Source organism: Mytilus galloprovincialis, chromosome 5 (genome assembly GCF_965363235.1).
Source record: "Mytilus galloprovincialis chromosome 5, xbMytGall1.hap1.1, whole genome shotgun sequence".
In the NCBI taxonomy this organism is placed as follows: domain Eukaryota; kingdom Metazoa; phylum Mollusca; class Bivalvia; order Mytilida; family Mytilidae; genus Mytilus; species Mytilus galloprovincialis.
Genome location: NC_134842.1, coordinates 94,402,991 through 94,428,734, shown reverse-complemented (window position 1 = coordinate 94,428,734; position 25,744 = coordinate 94,402,991). Strand labels below are relative to the sequence as shown.

At 32.5% G+C, this 25,744-nt stretch overlaps 2 protein-coding genes across 3 annotated transcripts in view; one reads left to right on the top strand and one right to left on the bottom strand.

The window, feature by feature from the left end:
- LOC143076764 (merlin-like) overlaps window positions 1–2,223 on the bottom strand; it is a 28,366-nt gene extending 26,143 nt beyond the window's left edge. For both annotated transcript variants that reach the window (XM_076252628.1, XM_076252629.1), the window contains exon 1: window positions 1,987–2,223. In XM_076252628.1, the coding sequence (XP_076108743.1) occupies window positions 1,987–2,094 (108 nt within the window). In that variant the 5' untranslated portion in view covers window positions 2,095–2,223. The remainder of the gene's footprint in view (window positions 1–1,986) is intronic.
- A 76-nt stretch (window positions 2,224–2,299) lies between these two features.
- The window catches only part of LOC143076763 (replication protein A 70 kDa DNA-binding subunit-like), a 76,243-nt gene continuing 52,798 nt past the window's right edge, over window positions 2,300–25,744 (top strand). The window contains exons 1-2 of the mRNA XM_076252627.1: window positions 2,300–2,438; window positions 22,764–22,811. Coding sequence (XP_076108742.1) covers window positions 2,406–2,438; window positions 22,764–22,811 — 81 coding nt within the window. The 5' untranslated portion in view covers window positions 2,300–2,405. The remainder of the gene's footprint in view (window positions 2,439–22,763; window positions 22,812–25,744) is intronic.

The window sequence follows — 25,744 nt, the reverse complement described above, 5'->3', positions numbered from 1 at the left end:
GTTTTAATTATAAATTCACCAAAAAGGCAATGACAAGTATTACAAGAACGGGTAAGAATTATTATCATGTCATTAAACAATCAATGCTTCAATATTTCCATGTGTTTAACATGTTTAAGTGAATATCAAGAATTTATACCACACCCAGGGATCTCCATGGATGAAAATTGAACCATGGAGGAACTTTCACCATTACAAACCGTGTCTACGCTGTACAGTGTAGCGCGATTGGAAGTATTTTATCCCTCCATACAAGGAATGTTGAACATGCTAATTCATTGTTTATTTAAATTATATATATTTGAATTTTCATTATAGAATTAGAAGTATCAATATGTTCATTTATTGCCGTTTTTAACCATTCAAATGCCAAGTCTTCATGGTCCGACTCCGTCCTTAGTCGAGAATGACCAAAAGCTGTCATGAAGGTCCCCATGTAGATTTCTTGTATTTTTGGTAATTGTTATGGGGTTTAAAAATCATATGATGTGGAGCTTATTTTTCATGGACACTGTCAAATTCAGAACCCATTACCGGTATGGCTGATTTGCAGCAACAACAAAACGATTCGTACGGGTTATGTAAAAGGTTAAAGAGATTTGTAAAGCAAATAAATAGGTTTCTAATGACTTTATCTGACAAATTGATGCTGTGCAACATGCATCTTTCGAGTCTGAATAGAAACCGGAAACGTGGATGTATCAATTTGATTGTAATATACGAAATGAATTTTGAATTACGATACGATATTTCTTTACAGGAAATATTTATAAGTTTTTACTTTTAAACTTTTAAAGTAATTCTAAATTATCGTTACAGCAGTACTCGAGTTATTTGCGATGAAATAATATTTACTGTTTTGCGTCTTATTTTGTTCTTCTTAAAAAGGGGGGTGCTGATTGCGTAAGTCAAAATAAAGCACGTGTTCGACTTGTTAAACTGTTTTCTTTGTAACTGGATTATTAATTTATTTATTTAATCTAAATTATCATAATCATTTGCTGAAACTTAGTTGATTAATTCGACAAATGGATCGTCTATCCTCAGATAGTATTCTCCTGTCTGGTTTGTTGATCTACCTGTACAAGCTCAGGTACAAGTGATTAGCGATCTTAATCCGGATATCCCTCAGGCGTTAGAACTGTGTTGGATTATAACATAAAAAGCCTAAAAGTTATGCAATTACATGCATTTGATTATAATTGATAAAAAAATGGCGTCGGGCTACAAAAAATTATAAAGTTTTGAACGATGGCGGAAGACAATTTAACGATGGCGCAAGACAATTTAACGATGGGGCGAGTCATTTGACGATGGCGCAAGACATTTGAACGATGGCGGGGCGCCATCGTTAAACAGGCCATGGAGATCCCTGCACACCAATATCTGAATAAGTTTCTTAAACTTGAATGCCATTAGTATAAATATATTAAAATAAAAGTAGAGAGAACAAACTCATGGCAACACACTATTCAATAATTGAAGGATTGCTAGTAACTGAAAGATTTAACTTTTGATGTTTTAACGCCACTCCACTTTTAAACACAGCTTTTGAGCTATTTTGTGGCGGCAAGTTTTTATTGGTTGAAGAAGCTGAGGTGCCTGGAAAAAAACGCTGACTTTCGATTGGAAAACTGACAATCCTAGTCTATGAAGATTGGAATTAAGTACACCCGTACGAGCCGGGTTCAACTCGCAACCTCATTGTTGACTAGTAGTAATTTACAGTAATAACTACAGAGACAACTCTGCCTCAGAGATCGCAGAAACTAAAAGAAGGTGAAAGACTCTACAGGTGAACGAACACACCAGATAACATCTATCTGGGTACGAAATGACTACTTTTTAATTAAAATTATGTGTGATTTGACTTCAGTGTGATATATATGTGTTTCCTATTACTAAATAATTTAGTAGTTTTACAAAATATCATGTCAGAGACGACTTTATCAATCAATACCACACAGTAATGCTCGAAATATTCACCTCCACAGTCGTGAAATCAAGTTCTGCATCCATTGTTGTCACTTTCACAGCAAAACTTTTTGAGCTACCTGAGGCCTGAGCAGCCTTTTTCATATTAACAAAAGGCATTGTGACGTTTTATAAGTCTATCTACTAATCGAACACTTTTACATGGTGCTCATAAAACGAATAACCGATCCCTTTCATCTTCATCTTTCACATTTCTTCAATGTTTTCATTTTTCATTGAAGTTTGAAATGCTTTACAAGCCAATGCTAATACCGTTATTGTAAAGCGCTTAGATGATTGCATTTAAAAAACCGGAAGAAGAGGTACAATTGACGCATGCGTAGTAAGCTATATATTTAGCGGGAATAAGCAATCATCAGCAAATAAAGCAAAAAGCAGTCACAGCACTTTCACAAAAAAAACAACACAGAATGGCACCAGATCTAACATCGGGTGCTATTGAGGTAAATCAAATTTTGAAGAGGCGAATAACCATTTAACAATCCCTGTTTATACTTTATGTTATCATTTTTTATGCAGTTAAGCTGCATTATGCGAGCACCCTAGATTTGTGTTCTACCCAATAAATGCTGAAATACTTGCCATTGTTATTATCTAGCTCGCTACTATGTTATATATAACTAATTGAACACTTTTTTAATACTTTTTATTCTGGATTACAAAAAATATGACCAGAAAAACCTTAAATGATCGTCGATTTATCCAAAAGTTTTGAAGTTACACATAGGAAGTAGTGCTTATTAAGAATCCTTGTGTAGTTCATTATGACTTGTGCTTTTAGCTAAGATGTCAAAGAACAATTGTATGAAATGTTTAATCGCCGAAAATCTCTTAAGACAAGTAGTTTAGATTTCCCAAATGGAAAAAGTCGTAGGAATATTGTTTGTCATCAATACGTAGTATAAATACGTCAGTAGTCTATTATCTGATTATATAATATGTTCAACTGTTCATGCTGTTGGCGGCAATTTCAAATTAGAAAAAGAAATTTTCGTAGCTTTTCAATTTGGAGGCAGGTGTGCAAATTAGCGGTGGTCCGAGGTCCGCGACCTTCCACTTTTGCCAGCAGAATTTCGACTAGGATAGTTGGTTTCTAGCTACGCCCGACGTAGTCACCTTCCACTTGAAAGAAAATAAGAAATTACTTTGCAAACCTTCCATGCAAGTCACCAAAGTCTCCAATCAAACGAGCTAAAAACTTATTTTTATCATTATTATTCATGACAGCGATGTTCATTTTGTTCAACCGCTAGCTTTATACAGAAAATCGCCGACAAATATTGTATAAATTCGAGTAAAATCGTATCTGATTGACAAAAACAACATTGTAAACACATAACAATGGCGGCCGTGAAGACAAAATTTTACAATATCGGATCCGATTCCGGAAGCGGATAAGGATAATTGCGGGTTTGGCGATCAATTACAATTCAATTACAAAATAAATCAAAGCCGGTGAAAAAATAAATCTATGCATGGTAAATGAATATAAACACTAGAATTGTAAACCAAAAGATATATGTAAAAGAAAGAAAAAGCAGAAAAATATTTTATACAGAAACTCGAAGTTACTTTTTGACAAATTTTAATTTAAAAATCCAATACAGCGTGCCAGCTGGGAACAGTATATCTAACAATATACATGTTCATGGTCACAGTCTAAATTTTCTTTATCAGTGATAAATGATGATAATGCATGTGAGATGCTTTTAAAGTGTAAACATATTACTGCAATTTCGAAGGGTCAATTAAAGTAGCTGAAAGTTTCTTTCTTTATTTTCACAAATAATGCAACTGTATTATATATATACCTAAATGTAAGTAAATCATATGATATATAGGTGGCATTCTTTGGGCCACTCTACCCCCTTCTGTTTGATATCTTGGAAACGGTTGAGCTCCCCACCCCTAAACCATATGAGGGGCAGATCCAGGATTTTTGGTTAGGATAGGCGCAAACTTAAATTTTCGCCCAGCAGAGCGAGGCTACACAAAATTGGAGGTAAAATTATCGGAATATTCTTTATTAAGCTGAGAACAACCCATGCTTTGCAAATTTTAGGGGGTGCAAGCCCCTAACACCCCCTGCCTGAATCCGCCCTTGCATATATTCAAGTATAGGACAATATAATAAATAAAATGAAATATAGGGGGAGTCCCTGGAGCTACCCCACCCCCTCCTGTTTGAGAACTTGGAAACGGTCGAGATCCACACCCCTTAACCATATATATTCAAGTTTGTGACAATATGAAAAATCAAATGAAATATAGGAAGAGTCGCTGGGGGTCACCCCACCCTTCCTATTTTAGAATTTAAAAATGGTCCAGATCCCCACCTCTAAACCATATATATTCATGTATGGGACAATATAACAAATAAGATGAAATATAGGGGGAGTCCCTTGGGTCACCCCACCCCCTCCTGTTTGGGAATTTGAAACCCGTTGAGATCGCCACCCCTTAACCATATATTTATGTACGGGACAATATAACAATTCAAATGAAAGATAGGGGAGTCCCTGAGGTCACCCTACCCCCAGTGGGGGATCCAGAAATTTTCATAAGTGGGGGCCCGCTGACTGACCTAGGAGTCACCCTTCAGTGATTCCCTATATAAGCAACCAATTTTTTTCTCAAAAAAATGGGGGGGGGGGGCGGGCCCCCTGCCACCCTAAATCCTCTGCCTACCCCTACCTGTTTGAGAACTTGAAAACCGTTGAGATCCCCACCCCTAAATTATATATATTCATATGTATGGGACAAAATAACAAATCAAAAACATTTACTATGGGCAGGTCAGTCAGACCTCACCTTTGATCCCTGTTGTAGTGAACAGTTGTCTGATTCGTGTCTCATACCTTTTGTACTAAAGAACACAAACTCAGTTTTCTTTCCAGGGAAACCCAATCTAATTAAAAACCGATCTCTCATAGCTCCCGTTTTCTGATATGTCGCGTGGGAGATCTAACGAAACCCGCTTTGAGGTCACATGTGAGTGACCTCGTAGGTGTGTCTTTTTCGACCAATGAAATTGAGTCTTCCACGATCTTGGAAGGTTAACGTAAGGTAAAGGGATGTAACTCATTTTATTTATGACAAAATCGTCAGTCAAAATAATTCATAAACTTTTTTGATTGGCTTATCAATAGGTCGTCAACTTAGTTGTATATCATTATAAATTCATAACTTTTAGTTCACTCACATGTGACCTCAAAGCCAGTTTCGTTAGATCTCCCACGCGACATATCAGAAACAGGAGCGATGAGAGATCGGTTTTTAATTAGATTGAGGGAAACCAGTCCATTCATACTATTACATGTTCATACTAAGTCAACTTGAACTTCTAGCAGTCAAATAAAACCAAGGTTAACTACCAAGTAGAACAACTGCAATCATTGGGAACTTGTACCACTGCAGACTCAACATAAAAAAATATACATTGATATATGCATTGCTTTTGAAACCTTGATAACATGTAAATTATTTGCCTTAATAAATAAATCATTAGATAAACATGAATGTTTAATGTTGAGGCAACATTGCCACAGTTTTCATAATTACGGTTGCCTTTGTTTTTGGTTAACTGCCTTCAGCGCTTACAGCGCTTTGATTTCTTTCAGTTACAATGTATAATTATAGATCTTATAAGCGATGAGGGAGTCCCTTCTCTTTATGGTTAGAGTTAACCGTTAGGTGAGATGTGTACTATAGGTTAAAGTCAGATTTAACATTCTTGATGTCGGATACACATGTGCCTACACCAGCTGTGCTGTGGAGTCGTATATGACATATATGTCCTTGATTTAATTGATGCAAGCTTCTTATCATTGCTGTATTTCATAGACGTATTTACACTTGTATGCAAATTTGTTCGCCATTACGTAGAATCACACAGGTTCCCGTTAACTTTGACATAACAATTCAAAAAAATTGACGTCACAATAAAAAAGTGATTGTTGCTTGACGTCAAAAGGTTATTCGGAGGCGATCTACGGTCATTTGGAGACAAAATTCATCTAAATACCAAAAGTGTAAATACGTTTATTCATCCCAATGGGTCCTAATAAAAAGCGCCTGGGTAAATAAAAGCGCCCGGGGAAGAAAAAAATAGCGCAACTTTGTGTTGATAAAATAAGTTACCCAAGTCAATAGATATGGCACAAAATGTGCACCCGAATATAGGTATCTTGTTTTGTTACCCCCATTGAAGCAATGGTTACATTGGTTACATTGGTTACACACATGGACCTTAAGTAAATGATATGCAATAGTGACTTTATCTTTTGCAAACTGTACATGCATGGCTGTCCATGGGAAATCCAGTAAAAATTTGTAACAAGCCTGGGAAAGTCGGGTTACAATGGTTACATGCATGGGAAATCAGATTACAATGGTTACATACATGAAGAATAGGGAAACAATGTAACATGCATGGAGAAATCGGTTACAATGGTTACATGCATTGGGAAGTCATGTAACAATGGTTAAATACATTGAAAAGATAGGTTACAATGGTTACATGCAAGGAAAATCAGGTTACAATGGTTACATACATGGGAAAGTTGGGTTACAATGGTTACATACATGGGAAAGTCAGGTTACAATGGTTACATGCATGGAGAATCAGGTTACAATGGTTAAACGCATGGAGAATCAGGTTACAATGGTTACATGCATGGAGAATCAGGTTACAATGGTTACATACATGGGAAAGTCAGGTTACAATGGTAACATGCATGGAGAATCAGGTTACAATGGTAACATACATGGGCAAGTCAGGTTACAATGGTTACATGCATGGAGAATCAGGTTACAATGGTTACATACATGGGAAATCAGGTTACAATGGTTACACGCATGGAGAATCAGGTTACAATGGTTACATGCATGGGAAAGTCAGGTTACAATGGTTACATGCATGGAGAATCAGGTTACAATGGTTACATGCATGGAGAATCAGGTTACAATGGTTACACGCATGGGAAAGTCAGGTTACAATGGTTACATGCATGGAGAATCAGGTTACAATGGTTGCATGCATGGGAAAGTCAGGTTACAATGGTTACACACATGGAGAATCAGGTTACAATGGTTACATACATGGGAAATCAGGTTACAATGGTTACATACATGGGAAAGTCAGGTTACAATGGTTACATACATGAAAAAATCAGGTTACAATGGTTACACGCATGGAGAATCAGGTTACAATGGTTACATACATGGGAAATCAGGTTACAATGGTTACACGCATGGAGAATCAGGTAACAATGGTTACATGCATGGGAAAGTCAGGTTACAATGGTTACATGCATGGGAAAGTCAGGTTACAATGGTTACACGCATGGAGAATCAGGTTACAATGGTTACATGCATGGGAAAGTCAGGTTACAATGGTTACATGCATGGGAAAGTCAGGTTACAATGGTTACATGCATGGAGAATCAGGTTACAATGGTTACATGCATGGAGAATCAGGTTACAATGTTTACATACATGGGAAAGTCAGGTTACAATGGTTACACGCATGGAGAATCAGGTTACAATGGTTATAGAAAAACTGGAAATATATATATTTTTACAAAATTTCCTTCTGCATACTATAGCTATTAATCATAAATAAGCTTCTGTCCAAGTTTGGTACCTTAGAAATCCAGGATAGTTAAAGAAAGTTATTAAAATTTTAAAAACTTTAACCACTGATTGAATATTTGTGGACGCCCTTGATGCACCCGATGGAATGTAGAATCGCTTTTTTCGACAAAAGTCAAAGGCTTGACAAAAATGATTTAAGGAATTGTCATGAAATTGTAAATTGTTTATATCTATTTATGTGAACTCCCTTTTGATTTTCAGAAATTTCAAGTATGCCATTGAGAAGTAATTGAACATTATTCTTTGCAAATTTGACGGGCGTATCATGCGCTCATGGTGCAGATGTTTATTTTATTTGGCCCTAGCCATATTTGATGACTGTCATTTGACACTTGTGATGTATTTTATTAATTGTAAATTAAATTTTATGTAACATATGTTCATTTCTCTGTTAAGAAAATTGTTCATAAGCCTTGTCAAAAGTAAATCTATTAAATTTTAATCATATATTTCTTAAAATACAAACTTTTTTTTAAAACAAGTTTGTATACGACCGCAAAAAAATATTTTGCGTCCTATATCACTGTATATTGGGTGATGTTGTCATCGTCTGCGTCGTACAAAGACACATTTGGTTTCCAGACAAAAACTTAAGTTTAATGAATGCATCTCTATGAAATTTTACCAGAAGGTTCAATACCACAAAGAAAAAGTTGGGATTGAGTTCGGGGTTTATGGAACCAAGGGTATAGAAATAAGGGGGGGGGGGAAAGCAATTTTGTAGTGTCTGGACCATAACTTGTGTGTTATTGTATGGATCTCTCTGAAATTGTTCCATAAGATTCCATATCACAATGAGAAGACTGGGTATGAGTTAGTAGGACAGAAAGTCACAGGACAAAAAGTCACAATTCATTTTTTCTGATTATTTTCTTTGAAAAAAAACCGCTTATTTTTTTGTTAACAAAATTTATCAAAAAAATATCAAAGATGATCAAATAATTGTTAAAAAACAAAATGTCAAAGTGGTTTGGCACTTAAATGGCTTCATGGTGCCAAGAAATGTATCTTTTGCCTGATTAAAATTAAATAAATCTTGATTTTTCAAGTATAATGACACATTTCTTAACTTTAATATGAATATATGTATTAAAAATTTGTAAGGGTTCCGCGGAACCCAGTGTCTCGCCTATTTTTGCTGTAAATTGCAGACTCAACAACAATGAGGGAAAAAATCAATAAAAATATTCCTCTTGTTACATGTACTATTTTATGATTGCAAGAAAATCTAAGTCCATTTAAAAGTAAATTACAGAAAAAACTGAGTAATCTTTTTACAAACTTTACTTCTGGATACAATATTATGATCATAAATAAGCTTCTGTCCAAGTTTGGTACAAACCCAGGATAGTTTAAGAAAGTTATTAAAATTTTTAAAACTTTAACCACAGAGTGAATGTAATGGTTCCCTGGAGAAAAACTAAGTCCATTTAAAAGTAAAATATGGAAAAAATGGATTTATTTATTTACAAAATTTACTTCTGGATACTATCTTATGATCATAAACAAGCTTCTGTCCAAATTTGGTACAAACCCAGGATAGTTTAAGAAAGTTCTAAAAACTTTAACCACAGAGTGAATGTAATGTTTCTCCGCAGAAAAAACTAAGTCCATTTATAAGTAAAATATGGAAAAAATGGAATTTTATTTTTTCAAAATTTACTTCTGGATATTATCTTATGATCATAAACAAGTTTCTGTGCAAGTTTAGTACAAACCCAGGATAGTTTGAGAAAGTTATTAAAATTCTAAAAACTTTAACTACAGAGTGAATGTTTTGTTTCCTCGCAGAAAAAACTAAGTCCATTTATAGTAAAATACGGAAAAAATGGAATTTTATTTTTACAAAATTTACTTTTGGATACTACCTTATGATCATAAACAAGCTTCTGTCAAAGTTTGGTAGAAATCCAGTATAGTTTAAGAAAGTTATTAAAATTTCAAAAACTTTAACCACAGAGTGAATATTTGTTGACGCCGCCGACGACGCCGACGACGACGGAATGTAGGATCGCTTAGTCTCGCTTTTTCGACTAAAGTCGAAGGCTCGACAAAAAGTAAATATTTCAAAATATTTCTCTTATATATTCAAACAATTGTCACCAAATTATTTGTGACTTTTTGTCCTGTGACTTTTTGTCCTATCAAATTTGTGACTTTATGTCCTTTGACTTTTTGTCCTGTGACTTTCTGTCCGTTTACCGTTTGTCTCAACATACTCTAAATGTGCTTTTCAAGGTCATAACTTAAAAGTCTGTTATTGTCCTGACATATTTTATACTTTATGATAAATCTGTTTGAAAATGTCTTATGCACGTACAATCTGAACTGACTTGGTGTCTTCTGTGAGTAAAATAAAAAAAAAAATTCTGCGACAGACCTCACAGACTAAGTATAACACAGTAGTCTCCGGACCAGCTTAGTCAAGTTGTTAAACTCCCTTAGTAGAAGGACTTTGTTAATGTTCATGTCAAGACCAATTACGGAATCACATTTAGCCTGGGAACATTCTTTTGAATTTCAGTGTTTTATCTGAATTCATAAACATGATAAATGTTAATTGATTATGACGGTGTTTTTTTGTGTTGACAATGATCATCCAAAAAAAATTAATAATATGCTGGTTGTTAATCTTGAACAGTAAAAAAACCTGAAACAACATCTTCTACTCATTATTTTAGTCAAACTTTTTTATATAATGCTATTCAATTTTTAAACTTGCCTTAAAATTAATGAATTAATAAACATCTTCCCCAATGTAACATTAAAATATATCAATTTGTTTATTACTTATAATTTAAACTCTGTTTATAACCTACAGTCCAAACTCTGTTTATTACATATTATTTAAACTCTGTGTATAACTTACAATCTTAACCTTGTTTATTACTTATAATTCAAACTCAGATTAATACCTAATTTATAAATGTTTACATCTTACATAATGTCTATTCTAGAGACATATAATATATGAATTATATGTTTCTGTCATTTCATATTTCATATTTGCATGGCATATATATCTATATAATTATTTGTTTCAAATGGAAAGTTGTAAATTTTTTCAACATGCAATTGACATGTTCAAATGTAAATCAAATCATGCAAATAGGTTAGAAAAATAAATATAATTAATATCAAAATTATTGAATTAAAATTAGAGTGTGTCCTTGTATTCATGTACATATTTATTGAAAAAAAAAACTTTGTATTAAAATAAACCCTAAAAAAAGGTTAGTCCTAAAATAAAACCATACCCTTTATATTGAAAGGTTTAAAGACATTATAATGAAATTTTAAATTTGTTTAATTTATATCAAAACTATAAATATGTTATACACATGTGAAATTCAACAAGAATAAACAGATTGTTGAAGAAGTGGTTGATAAGATAATCAATGTCTTTGCCTCTCTGTAATTGTTAATTTTTATAGGGATAGTGATCCGGCGGCGGCGTTAGCTAAGTGCTTAAAAGCTTAATATTTTAGAAGGTGGAAGACCTGGAAGCCTCATACTTGGTATATAGATGCCTCATGTTAGGAAGTTTCCGTCAGTCACATGTCCAATGTTCTTGACCTCATTTTCATGGTTCAGTGGTTATAGTTAAGTTGTTGTGTTTTGGTCTGTATTACTTATGCTGTATGTATTAGGTCTACTATTTGGTGTATAGAATGATTGTATGGTGTACATGTCTAGCTGACAGGTGTCATCTGACCTTGACCTCATTTTCATGGCTCAGTGGTCAAAGTTAAAGTTTTTAATTGAGTTTTGGTAATTTTTTTCTAATGCTATATGCAATAGATTAACTAGATTTGGTGTATGAAATATTTTATGATTTATATGTCAGTAGCGCAGGTTTAATTTGACCTTGACCTTATTTTCACAGTTCATTGCTCAGTGTTAAGTTTTTGTGTTTTGGTCTGTTTTTCTTTAAATATAAGCAATAGGTCAACTAGGGTATATTTGTTGTATTGTAGAATTGTTAGCTGTAAGCTGAAAGTTAAGAAGACCGCATTAAATAATTTTAATTTATAGCATTATGAATGCAATCTCCTTTACGAATGCAGGAAAGAAAGTCACCGGATACTATTTTGGAAATTTTAGAAGAAACTGGGACTTCAGAGGCAGATTTAGAGGGGTTTTCAGGGGCCAGGGGCCCAGGGCCCCACTTTTCTGGGATAAAAATGGTTGATGATATAGGGAATCACTGAAGCATGACTGGAGTGGGCCCATCTTAGGCAGTCAGTGGGCCCCACTTATGAAAATGTCTGGATCCGACACTTTTTAACATAACTGGTTAAACATGATCGATGGGACTTGAGAATGTTTTGGTAGTAATTGGTCCTTACAAAATACAACAAAGGACTTGTCTTGTTGCACTAGAAACAAAGTTTTAAAACTAATTACCATAAATCAGTGTTTTCGAAGCACAGAGTGCATATATGAAAACATTTGAGAAAGATCTGAGTGTCTTTGTTCAAATTGCTCAATTGGTGAATTGAAGATGAGCTTTATTTTTTGTTAGAATGCCCTCTTTTTGATATTCAGAGGGAAGATTTTTTTAAATACATTTCTCACAATTGCTATAATTTAAAAAATTTAAATAAATCTTATAAATTGTTATGGCTCTTACCCAAGAAAATTGGGAGAGATCCGTTTGCGCCAAAAATGCGTCCTTTTGCGCCACAACTTTTTTACTCTAATGCTACGTTTGCGCCACCTGTTTAAAAATTACATGGTATCATTTGCGCCAAAAATAAAATATCTGATTGCGCCAATTTAAAGAAAAACATTCCTTAAACAAAGAAAAAAATTTTCTATTACAGTTTCCTGATTTGGAAGGCAAAAGGCAATCTAAAAGTGGAATATAAATTAAATGTCCATTCCTGAATCCATGTATTGTATACAATTGCTGGAAATACTTCGGACAACACTTAAATGTTCCATCAGCAAACACATCTTCTACCCCGCATACAGAGAAACTTCAAGCTAGCTTCACAACCGAGAATAACAATGCCACTTTCAATATCATTTACTAAAACAAACTCTTCTTCTTTATTTGTGATCACTCTAACTCACTTAAAATTTCTTGAAATTCTACTGAACTTTTTGGTTGGGCAGGGTACAGTTATCTTCTCTCTCTGTACATAGACTGTCTTATGGACTTCAAGTAATTTTTTCTGTAGATGTTCCTCTTCATGATGGAATAGCTCCGAACATATGATCTTAGCTGGTCTTTCGGATATATTTTCTGTACCTTTTCTTTTGCATGCTGTTCGAAGTATTTGACGCTCTAACTTTTGTGGGTCTGTCTCATGTATATGTGCAAGATTTCCACTCAGACAAAAATGATACTAAATATGTATTAATCTTTAATATGTACGATCAATATGTGTTCAGGTAAATTGGCGCAAATGAGTTCCGAAAACTGGCGCAATTGATACATTTGAAGAAAAAAAATTAGGCGCAAATGATACCCCTGAAAAACAGTAATTGGCGCAAAAGGAGTGTTGCCAGAAAATTTAACTCTTATGGAAAAATTATATTTGTGACCGTTTTGAATTAAGGGGATCAGGTATACATATTGAATATAAGTCAAGTACTAGTAAACGATTTGAGAATGAATGCATATAATGTAATTTCATTCTTTTAATTATTCACAATATATATGTGGTTTTGGTTCTGCTTCTGCCCAATGCTTATATATACTTAATATATATTTACATTTGACTATTATTGTTGTTGTTACCAATTATGTAAATCAATTGTATCTGATTTTATGCCCTTTATGGGCCCTGTAATTTCGGAAATAAAAATATTCTATACTATTCTATTCTATTACATTCTATTATATGATGTAAGAAAAGATAAGCATATAAAACCATAAATAAAAAGTTTGGTATTTACAGATATTATGACTTTGTAATTAAATAACTTTATAATCAGCACATTACACATGACTGATGACTTTGTGCAAATTGCAAATTATCATGTTCAATCAACCATATCAGAGACATAAATACACACTGACCATATCCAATAAACAATTGAAAATTTAATGGTCATGATGGTAGTTTTTGACTTCACTGAATGGCTTGGAGTTACAAATAAGGCATCCCCCTAACTTGCCCTAAGTAACATAAAATCCAAATTTGTTAGCATTTAATTCCAAGTTTTTTCCGTTCTCTAACAGTAGTTTGCCTCAACCAAATGTTATGAAACTTATACACAATGCTTATTACCACATAATACAGACTTGGGCACAGGACATTTTAGCGAGAGAAAAATTTTAGTGAAAGCTGACCCTGGTTGAATAATACTAGCCTCACTATAACCATGAACAATAATTTATACTGGTTTAATGTTTATATGTTCATCATGGAAATACAATAAGAGATGTATCGAATTCGCAGATTATCTCTTAGAAGAAACTGGGAAGAACTGAAGATTCTATATTCCTACTTAAGCTTTGGGCAGCGTAATTCAAAGCAACCAATTAATGGTCCAGAGTCTTTCCATGCCCATTATAATGAGCAATTTTATAGTTGTCACCCATCTATTTTCATTTTCCTTGATACTATTATTAAATTTTAAACAACAACATATTTAAAATTACAAAGTATACAGGAATGTGCACCACATTCTAGACAAGATAAAGAGAAAGAACAGTTCCGTATCAGTGGCGGATCCAGGGGGGGGGGTTTCCGGGGGTGCGCACCCCCCTTTATTTTTGCCGATCAATGCATTTGTATCGGGACATATGTTTTGCACCCCCCTTTGCCCTGGGTGCCCTGGGTTAGCACCCCCCCTTTCGAAAATTCCTGCATCCGCCCCTGCGTATGCAATTCTATGAATAGTATTGTACAGGGAGTATATTCATGCAGAGCCCATTATGTACTTTCTCATAGGATATATAAATATCAGGGTAGAACAGACTTTTAACATTTGAATTAATCTTTTAGACTATTAGTGCTGTATTTTAATGGACAAGATATGTTTTATAGTGCTGTCTTGAGTCTATTCAAGTTTTTTATATTGATCATACATTATTTATTAGAATGGGTTAAAATATTTCTCTAAAATGGTCATTGACATTTTTAATTTTCACTAAAATGGGTTAAATGTCTGGTGCTTAAAAGGCTACTTCTTTGGCGCTAAAACATCAGATTCCCTGTGCTGTGGTTTCATATATATCTTTTCAACCTGTATACATGTATTGGTCTTAGGACACATCTTTTAAAATTAGTCTTAAGAAAGTCTTCTAAGATAAGATATGTTTGAATTTTGGGGTCTTAGGATAGTTGTAACAGTTACGATGTCCCAAGTCAAAATAAAAACAACAAATGAGGCATAAACTAAATAATAAAAAAGCTAAAACAATATTAAACTATTATAACAAATGAATTAAATAAATAAAGTATTCCTCAATTTTTGTTAAAGATTTAATTGTGTTAAATTATTTCAGTAAATTTCAGACAAATTTGATGAATAAGATACTTCTAGCTATCAACAAAGATTGTATATATCAGTAATTAGTTTGAGTTTGGGGAATAATAAGGAATATTACTAGGACTTTGTCTGGGTGTTCTAGAACCAACCTAATGCACATATCTAAATATATTGATCACATGGTTATTTAAACTTTACAGATTGCACAGACTTTTTGCGATCTGGTCAAAAGATTTTAGTATATATTTTGTTTTGTTAAAAAAATATTTTTACTGTTTCATTTTATGTATTCTACTCATTTCGCTGTCTATGTTATTTGTAAATTTATGTGTATGTGTCTCAGTAAACGGACAGAAAGTCACAGGACATAAAGTCACAAAGATAGAACTCTTCGAAGAGGTCACATGACAAAAGGTCACAAATAATTTGTTGCCAATTGTTTGAATATGTAAGTGATGTATTCACTTTTTAATTCATATATTCATATTAAAGTTTAGGAAATGTGTCATTATACTTGAAAAATGATTATTTATTTAATAAAAATCATGCAAAGGATATATTTATTGGCACAATGAAGCCATTAAAGTGTCAAGCCACTTTCACATTTTGTTTTTTTTTAACAATTATTTAATCATCTTTGATATTTTTTGGATAAATTTTGTTTACAATGTTGGTTTATATCCAATAGTCAAAAAAATTATAGAAATAAGCGTTTTTTATTCAAAGAAAATAGCCAGGAAAAAATAATTGTGACTTTTTGTCCTGTCACTTATTGTCCGTGACTTTTTGTCTATTACTTTTTGTCCTGTGACTTTCTGTCCTACATTCTTTGTAGCTCCTGTTATGCAGGAAATCGGTGCCAGGAAATCTGCGTCCGAGTGCTTTTTGAATAAACAGTTTAAACAGTTAATAGATATTGCGGTTGAATATCAAATTTGTATATAAAATGCTCATTAATTTTTGTTATCGCTCATTATTTTTTTTTATCATATTGAAAAAATTTCTTAGCTCTCAGAATAAAGTGAATCTTAATTGCATTATGAAAAGAAACTAGTTAATGAAAAATTTTGTTGCTTTTTAAAACAATTGAAAATCCAGTATGTTATCGTCAGTTTGGCTAATATCTGTCAGTTAATAACCAAAATTTGTCTTCAGAAAAAATAAATACACTTCTACCGCATGTCTATAGATTGTGACATTTTTATGGTCTATTAATAAAATCATTTTTTTTTCTCTGTGTATTATATTGTTGAAACTGCTGGACTGGCATGATACATATATATACACATTGATAATGAAAATGTATTAAATTTTAAACATGCAAAGGATATATTTATTGGCAAAATGAACCAATTTAAGTACCAAGTCACTTTGGCATTTTTTTTTTCATATAAACAATTATTTGATAATTATTAATGACATTTATTAAATACATTTTAATTACAAAGTTGCTTCATATATTAAACTTCAAGGCAAATACAAAATTTTTTTTTGAAGTGTTTTCTTATTCAAAGAAAAATAATCTCAAAACTGAATTGTGACTTTTTGTCCTGTGATTTTTTTTGTCCGTGAAATTTTGAGATGTGACTCTCTGTCCTACATTCATATAATCTTGTATACATTTGACAAGAATATTTCACTTAAAACCAGACATTTTAGATAAAGTTAATACATTGTAATAACTGCAGGGACTTGAATGATTTAGACTATTTAAAGATACTTGTCTAGTAGTCTCAGATATATGACAATACAAAATATTATCAAATTTTGCTGTAATAAATATATGTTGAATATATTTATTCAATAGAGAAATAATGAATTGCCTAAATTATATTTAAAATAAGTCCTAAAGATATTATCTTAAAACATTTGTTAAACAATGTTAAATGCAGATCCGTCTCTCTTAGTATAAACAATTTTGAATTTAGAAAATTGATTTTAGAAACACCTTTTCAATAGAAAAAGACAGGTATTGTGAAAGTTTGCATTATATATGAAGATGACATTCATTTAATCTTCAGTTGTCAAAAAGTACTTTTAAAAAATAACATAAATTGATAGCAGTTAAAAAAAAAAATTAACATCAAAACAAAGTCACAAGACATTTAAAAAAAAAATGTTACAAGGCTATATGTGTTTTATATGTCTCTGGTTCATCTAGTTGTATTATTTCATTTTATTTTTTTAATTTTCTGGTCATAATCACAGTAATTAAATTTGACAAACACATATTTTACCTGAGACACTTTACCTGTAGGTTATGTAATTTTAACACTTCAATGCAGTCATGATTTCCCTTTATCCTTGACTAGTTTTTGATTAATACCTTGTGTATTAATTAGCAACAGGGAGTATAATGATGGACACATAGGGCCATCATGGTGGACATAGTTTTATACCCACCGACATTGTAACCTGACTTCCCAATGAATGTAACAATTGTAACCTGATTCCCCAGGCATGTATGTAACCATTGTAACCTGATTCTCCATGCATGTAACCATTGTAACCCGACTTTCCCATGTATGTAACCATTGTAACCTGATTCTCCATGCATGTAACCATTGCAACCTGATTTTCCCATACATGTCACCATTGTAACCTATTTCTCCATGCATGTAACCATTGTAACCAAATTCTCCATGTATGTAACCATTGTAACCCGATTCCCCATGTATGTAACCATTGTAACCTGATTCTCCATGCATGTAACCATTGTAACCTGATTTTCCCATACATGTAACCATTGTAACCTATTTCTCCATGCATGTAACCATTGTAACCTATTTCTCCATGCATGTAACCATTGTAACCAAATTCTCCATGTATGTAACCATTGTAACCCGATTCCCCATGTATGTAACCATTGTAACCTGATTCTCCATGCATGTAACCATTGTAACCTGATTTTCCCATACATGTAACCATTGTAACCTATTTCTCCATGCATGTAACCATTGTAACCTATTTCTCCATGCATGTAACCATTGTAACCAAATTCTCCATGTATGTAACCATTGTAACCCGATTCCCCATGTATGTAACCATTGTAACCTGATTCTCCATGCATGTAACCATTGTAACCTGATTTTCCCATACATGTAACCATTGTAACCTATTTCTCCATGCATGTAACCATTGTAACAAAATTCTCCATGTATGTAACCATTGTAACCTGATTCCCTATACATGTAACCATTGTAACCTGATTCTCCATGCATGTAACCATTGTAACCCTAAATCATTGTAACCTAAATAACTTATGTAACCTCACAGCCATGAATAATGGGGTTGCCATGGTAACAAGATGGCTAAAAGGGATTCTTGCATGTGTGCAACCAGTGTAACCAATGTAACCATTAGGTCAATGGAGGTTACAAATGTACCAGGATTTGAGAATTTCTGAATATGATGATTTATGATAGTTTGTATGAGTGTAACCAATGTAACCAATGTAACCATTATGTCAATGGGGGTTACAAAACAAGGTAACTGAATTATGGTGCACATTTTGTGCCTTATATGCAAGTCAAACTGAACTGCTATTATTAGCTGTTTTTTAGCTGTTATTTGCCAGTTCTTCATATTTTTAGCAGTCCTTTAGCTGTTCTAAGCATTCAATCTAATAGCAGTTTAAAAAACTGCCACATTTCACCATTTCTTAGCATTCGGCTTAGCATTCGTCTTAGCATTCATCTTAGCATTCGACTTAGCATTCGTCTTAGCATTCATCTTAGCATTCCTCTTAGCAGTCAGGACAACAGTTATGACAGCAGTTCGATAGCAGTTGACCTATTAATCTTTGTTATAAAAATGCTTGGATCTGGCTATGTTTTCAGCTTGAAGTTAAACATTTATTTGAAGATAATTTGATCATTTTCAAATGTGCATTTTGGCTCCATGTTGTGTGGAAATACTTGCTAGTGAAAAACTGTATTTTTGTCATTTATAAGCTTAATTTTGGATGAATTGAATACTTTTACACACCTGCAGTACAGTAAGTTGAAAGTTACAGTTAATGCTTGTGTATATTCTGACATAACTTTGTTGGGGGAAACAGAAATCATACAGAAAGCCCACAAAAAGGGGGGATAGTTGTTTATTTAAATAGAATATCTGATGTTGACAGGATTGTATTAGAATACTAGCATATATATACTTACAGTTCAAGATGTTATTTGAAAAAAATAGATATGATTATTTTAATCTATTATTTTGTTAAAAAAACAAATCTAATCATATTCGAGAGTTGAAAAAAGGGGAGGGAATTCATAGGTAAACCTAGACTGCAAATAGCTGATTGGTTAAAATTGTCCAAACAAAATTAATTTAATGAAATTAATTTATAATATATAATTTTACTTTAGTTTGTTTCAGAAAAAAGAAACATAATATATATTACATGTATCAAGAATTTATTTGTTTAAAATTCCAAAAGAGAAAGAGGAGATAACTGTTGTCTTTTGGTCCACATTTAATAGAATAAAACAGTACATTTGGCATGTTTGGTAATAAAATAATGATAACAATGAAATAACTTCTTATTTGAAAATCACTTAGTCAAGGTAGTGATAAGCCTCTTAGCAGTAATAGCTCTTAAATAAGTTGCTTTTTTAAAAGTTTTGATAATTAAAGTGCATTTTTAATTTTTCCTATATCATTACGGCCACTTATATAATTAATAAAGGGTCTAAGACCAGCTAAAGTAAGTGCTACTCTTTTTTTTTTTTTTTTACATTCCCTTAAAATTAAGTCTGTTATTAGATTGTATAGTTACTGCTCTAATTACAAATATAAGTTTAAGTACAACTTTTTGAAATTTCACATAAGACTTACAGTAAAATATTAGAATTTTAATAATTTTTGCTTTCATATCTTGTACACTGTATATTGATTACCAGTATTCATGTGTCGCCTTTGTATTGCAACTTTTGGTAGATCTGATAGCATTCCACAGCAGTTATAAGCAGTTTATAAAACCATATTAGGATGTAAAACTTAGCAGTTGGCATGAATATTCATTATTGACAGCTGTTATTATAGCAGTTCTCATGAATATTCATTATTTGATAGCTGTTATTATAGCAGTTCTCATGAATATTCAGATCTCATTTAAATTTTTCGTTAAAAATAACTGCCAAAGAACTGTGAAGGCTAAATAAACTGCTAAGAAACAGCTATGAAATGCTATTGGAATGCCTTTATGCAAATTAATCATTGCCTTATATTTGGTAACTGTGAATGCTAATAAACTGCCAAATAACTGCTGTCAAGTGGGAACTGTGAATGCTAATTAACTGCTAAAGAACTGCAGTTCACTTTGACTTGGGATATATGCACATTATTTTTTTTTTAATTTTAGACAAGTAATTTTTTTGTAATAAAACAAGTATGAATGTTTCAATTTTAACAATAATATAATTTATGAATACTATTTCGAAAGACTGATTATAATGGATCACAGTTTATGCGGAAGATTTATAAAATGTAAGACATCAAAAGGCATTGTTTTTCAAAAACAATATCAAAATGAAAAATGTAAAAAAAACGACTTAAATTTCACAGATTAATATATTAATTTAATCAAAATTAAAAGAGTTACACATAATACACAGTGTTCCAGCTAGGCCGTTTTCAGAGGGCGCGGCGCCCGCCCTTTTCCGAGTGGCGCCCTGTGCCCTTTTTACAGTTTCCAGGACGCCCTGCCTTTTTTGAAGATCGATTGCATATTAATTTGCGTATTGATATGATACGCTAATTACTAAATTTTACCTGGGGAAAAGATTATGACTTTGTTTACCACCCCAAGCTAATCAATGGTTACAACTGGTGTCATAATCTGTTGTTATAGGTAATCCGTTTATCGGATGGGTCATTAATGATTATCAACATTAATTCGTTCAAATAGAATCGGTCAGTCGGCAATTATCTTTGAAGAAATGTGCATACAACAACTTGGGCACAATTTGCGATGTTTACCGTAGTTTCATGGAAGAAACGTAATGACAGAAAGTTGGAAAACCATAATAAACTCGTTGAAGACATTGTTTTACTTGTTTTCTGTAAAATAAACAGAAAATTCAGACGTATTTGTCATTGACTGCCTTCATTTTTGATACGAAAATAACGAAATCGGCCCCCATATTGTGATCATATTTACATCATATTTACGTACTGTTTATAATCCTCCAAAGAAGGAGCACACCCGAATAAAGAAAGATAACTCAATCTGATTTTTTTCCTAGCATTGAGTAACCCATTTACATATTCTAAAATGTGTCTCCATACTTCTTGCTTAAGAATATATATGTTTAGGTATTTATTTTGAGTTATTGGAAAAGTTAAAGAGGGTCTTAGTAGCAGTGTTGGTAGGGTGCCTTGGTCATCTTTTTCTGTATTCTTTATTTTTGATATTATTTTTCACTGTTGCTTTATATCCTAAAATTGTGAATTTACTGAGCACAGCTGTTTGTGCTGTATTGCCATCAAGCACAGCAGAAGTAGAAAAGTGAAACTGGTAAAATGTGGTAGACCATAGAAACAGTATGAAACAGATCTCCTTTCAAAACATACTGCATATAAAGTTCAACTGTGCCAAGCAATGATAAAAAAACTTGTGTGACAAGCTGCTTGACAAGTTTTTCAGCCTTAAAAGTAGAAAGATAGAGTTCTATATGGGCTAAAGATGTTGTTCTTGAATAACCTGTGATTCAACGAATAAACACAAATGTTTGATTAACATCTTTTATTAAAATATGCCCTTTTCATATTATCATATCGCGCGTTAAATGCCCTTTTTCAGGATTGGCACCCTGCCCTTTTGAAAACCTAGCTGGAACACTGATACATCAGCAAATAAAGCAGTACTATACATGTACTGTATTCAAAACAAGGGGGTAAAAAGTAGGAGTTTGGTTTAAATTTAAAAATAAGCATTAAAACCCTGATAACCATAGCCATTGAAACAGTTTTAGTTTCATAAAAAAGATATAATAAATGTATATCAGCATCTGCATAAAAAATGTTCACTATGCAGTTGCGAAAATATAAGACTTCAGGCATTATATCCACATTTATATTAAGGACAAAACAAGCAATGATTATTTTTTTTTTTTAAATTATCATCGCTTAACAATATATTAATGTATAGGCACTCATACCACATCTTCCTTTAATCTGTCTACATATTATACTTACTCTTAATTGAAAAGTATTTAGAGTCTATGTGTTGTCTTGCACTGTTTTTTTTTTAAGTTTTAAGGAGTGACCTCTAGTTTTATCAGATGGTGCTAAAGTTAATAGGCTCATCCAGTTGATATCATCTATACCATGGATGATGCATAGACTCCAGTCACTCCAATACCTGTAAAACTTAAATACTTAGATAAATAAATGTCTCAAAAAAATTTATTGCCTTTTGGTCATTCAATATATTTTTTACTGTTTTCTATAAAGCAATCCAAGTTGAATAAAATTCCTCAGTGTGAAAACTTTCAACTGGGTTTTACAGAGTTATCTGCCTGTGGTGTGAGCTACCACATTAAAGAAACAACTTTTGGATGTGAATATCTTAATGACTTAAAAAATAAACTTAAGCTCCTTCATGCAATTGTAAATTCTATTGTGCTATAACTTATAAAGTCTTGTGTGTTTTCTTTTTGTAGGCTATAGTTGGTGGAAACGCATTTGATAGACCTGTCTTGCAGATTATTGTAAGTATGAAGACACACTAGTCACTGGTGGTAAGCGGATAGTTACGACCATCCGAAGATGGGAGACAACTCTAGGGATGATTTTTTCTTTTCCGATTTTCGTGCAGTAAAAAAAATGTTTCATTCGAACCGCTTGTCTCTTACATACTTATCGTCAGTGCGTTGATATTGAAACAAAATTTGATACATAAAAACATTCCAATTTTCGTAAAATGATCATTCAATAATTCGAGCATGATGGTCGTAACTTAAAAAAACATAAATGTTCAGGATGGTCGTAACTCTTTATTAAATAGGACCGAATAAGACAAGGTAGAGTTTTAAACGTGTCTTTTGTTATATGAATATGTTATATGATATATTTGTGAAGTTGATTTCACTAAATGATAAAAACTAAAAGGGGTGAAGAGAGGGATACCTGTAAAGTGAGAAAGGAAAGAAAATTGGAACGCATCGAAAGAAAAAAACCAAACAATACAAAATGAAATGACCAGTCCCTGTTACTTAAAATATAATGTATAAAAATCAACCAAGAGTCAACTAATTATAAGCGGTTAAGTTTAATAACAATATGAATTTCTCAAAAGTGGAGAATTCATTTTAAAACACAGCTCTAGTTATGATCATTCTTAGTTACGAATTAAGAAAAGGCGCTTTTAACAAATTTGACATCACATGAAATAACAATATCCTGATTTATTTTCATATATTTTGCATGTATTCAAAAGATAAACTTTTTAAAAACTAGTGTGTACCAACTAGGTGGAATTTAAAAGAAAAACATACAATTTAAAATTGATACTTTAAGTCGAAAGAGCATAAGTAAGGAATCAAAATAATGTTATGGGAGTCATTATCGAGACAAGACCGTATCTGCGTATGCGCAGGTCCGTAATCGAATTAAAGAACATACATCTTATTCTTAGCCTGGATTTTGAGAAGTCGTATTGTCATTTGGTATATAGTCAAGCTCATTATAAGGTGCAATTTGGAAGTTCAGGTATAATTATTACCCGTGGTTTTAGAAAAATTCTGAATACGCCTATTGGTACCATGCTATCCGCTATACATCTGTGTCTTTCTTATGGAAAATACCATGAACTCTGGACTACAGGTTTTTTATTCCCAATTCATAAAGAGAATGATGCATCCGATCTTAAAAACTATCGAGGAATTACAATTACTGATTCATTGAGGAAGCTTATTTAATAAGATATTTGCTACAAGTCTTTGTAAATTCTTAGATAAATATCATATCATTGATGATAGCCAAATTGGGTTTACCAAAAAAAAAAAAAAAAACACGACCATCTGACCATAGGACTGGTTCATTCTAAAAACTATTATTAATAAGTATTGTAATACAAAAGAAGGTAGAGTGTTTGCCTGCTTTGTTGATTTCAAGAAGGCTTTTGATACTGTCATTCTCCCAGGGATAAAACTTAAGCTATTGGATATAGTTCAAGAGTATGGTAAGAGATCTCTTTAGAACTAAAGTTGGAGTAAAACAGGGAGATCGTTTGAGTCAAAATTTGTTTAAAATTTTTACAAAATGAACTTCCTGATTGTGTATAAAGTCCCCCTGATCCAGCTGTTGTTTATTCACGACCAGTCTATTCTTTAATATATATATGCTGATGATATTGCCATTTTTTCAACTTCAGCAAAAGGACTTCAAAGTAAACTTGATGGATTAAGATCGGTGTTTGAAAATTAATCCCATTAAAACCAAGGTGCTTGTATTTAACAAGACAGGCAGACATATCAAACATGATTTTTATTTTGATAACAGAGTTATTGATTGTGCTCAACATTGTAAATATTAAGGAATAACTTGTAGTGCATCTGTATTTTTTTCCTTCACTCAGAGAGAATTGTATAATAAGGCGTTAAAAATCTACCATAAGCTACGCAATGACTTTCTGTCACTGAATCCAAGTTTAAAAAGCAACCTTCATGTTTTTGACCATACAATAAAACCTATTCTCTTTTATATTACTAAAATTTGGGGATATTTCAACCCTTTCAAAAAAAAAAAAAAAATTCTATGACTACAAATGTAGATCAGGCTTATCCCAAGATTCTTTCAGAAAGATTACGCATTGAATTTTGTAAACATTTACTTGGTGTTACCAAAAGAGCAACACATTTTGCCAATCTTTCTTAACTCGGTAGATTCACTTTGTATTTTGACATTGCAAAGTCTATGATGAGATACTGGCACAGGCTTGAAAATTTGGGATCATCTTTCCACTACTAGAGGAGGAATATTTAGAGTCAAAATTACTACACGAGTAAAAAAAATCCTTCACAGTATGGATCCATAAACTTCTTTCTAAAGAATGTTAAAGGGGTTAGCAATTTACATTGTTTACTATATGCTGATGATAATGTATTTTTTTGAATTTCAGCAAAGGGACTTCAGCAAACAGTATTCATACATAGCTTGTAGCAAGAAAATATTTAAAAGATAGAACTTTATGCTTCAACTCAGCGTGCTGGTCTTTTAAATCTGAGTACATTTAAACAATATAAACATATACCATAAACATTATTTTCAACCTGCATATGTATGTGATACATGTAGTTGCTGCAGTACATTTAGTTCTACCTTGTAATATTATCCTAGCTACAAGGCTGGCTATAAACTACTAATATTTGATCTTACTCTTAAATTCAAAGCGTGTAGCATTGTAAAATATATACCTGAATATGTATGTAATATTTGCCGCAGTACATTTTACCTTGTAATATTATCCTGGCTACAAGCCTGTCTACAAACTACTAATATTTGATCTTACTCTTAAATTCTACGCGTGTAGCATTGTAAAATATATATCAACTTTATTCATACTTTCTAGGTTAACACAATGTTCAGTGCGACACCATGGATTAAGTTTTTATTCTGAACCAATACTTGCGTATTGTTATGC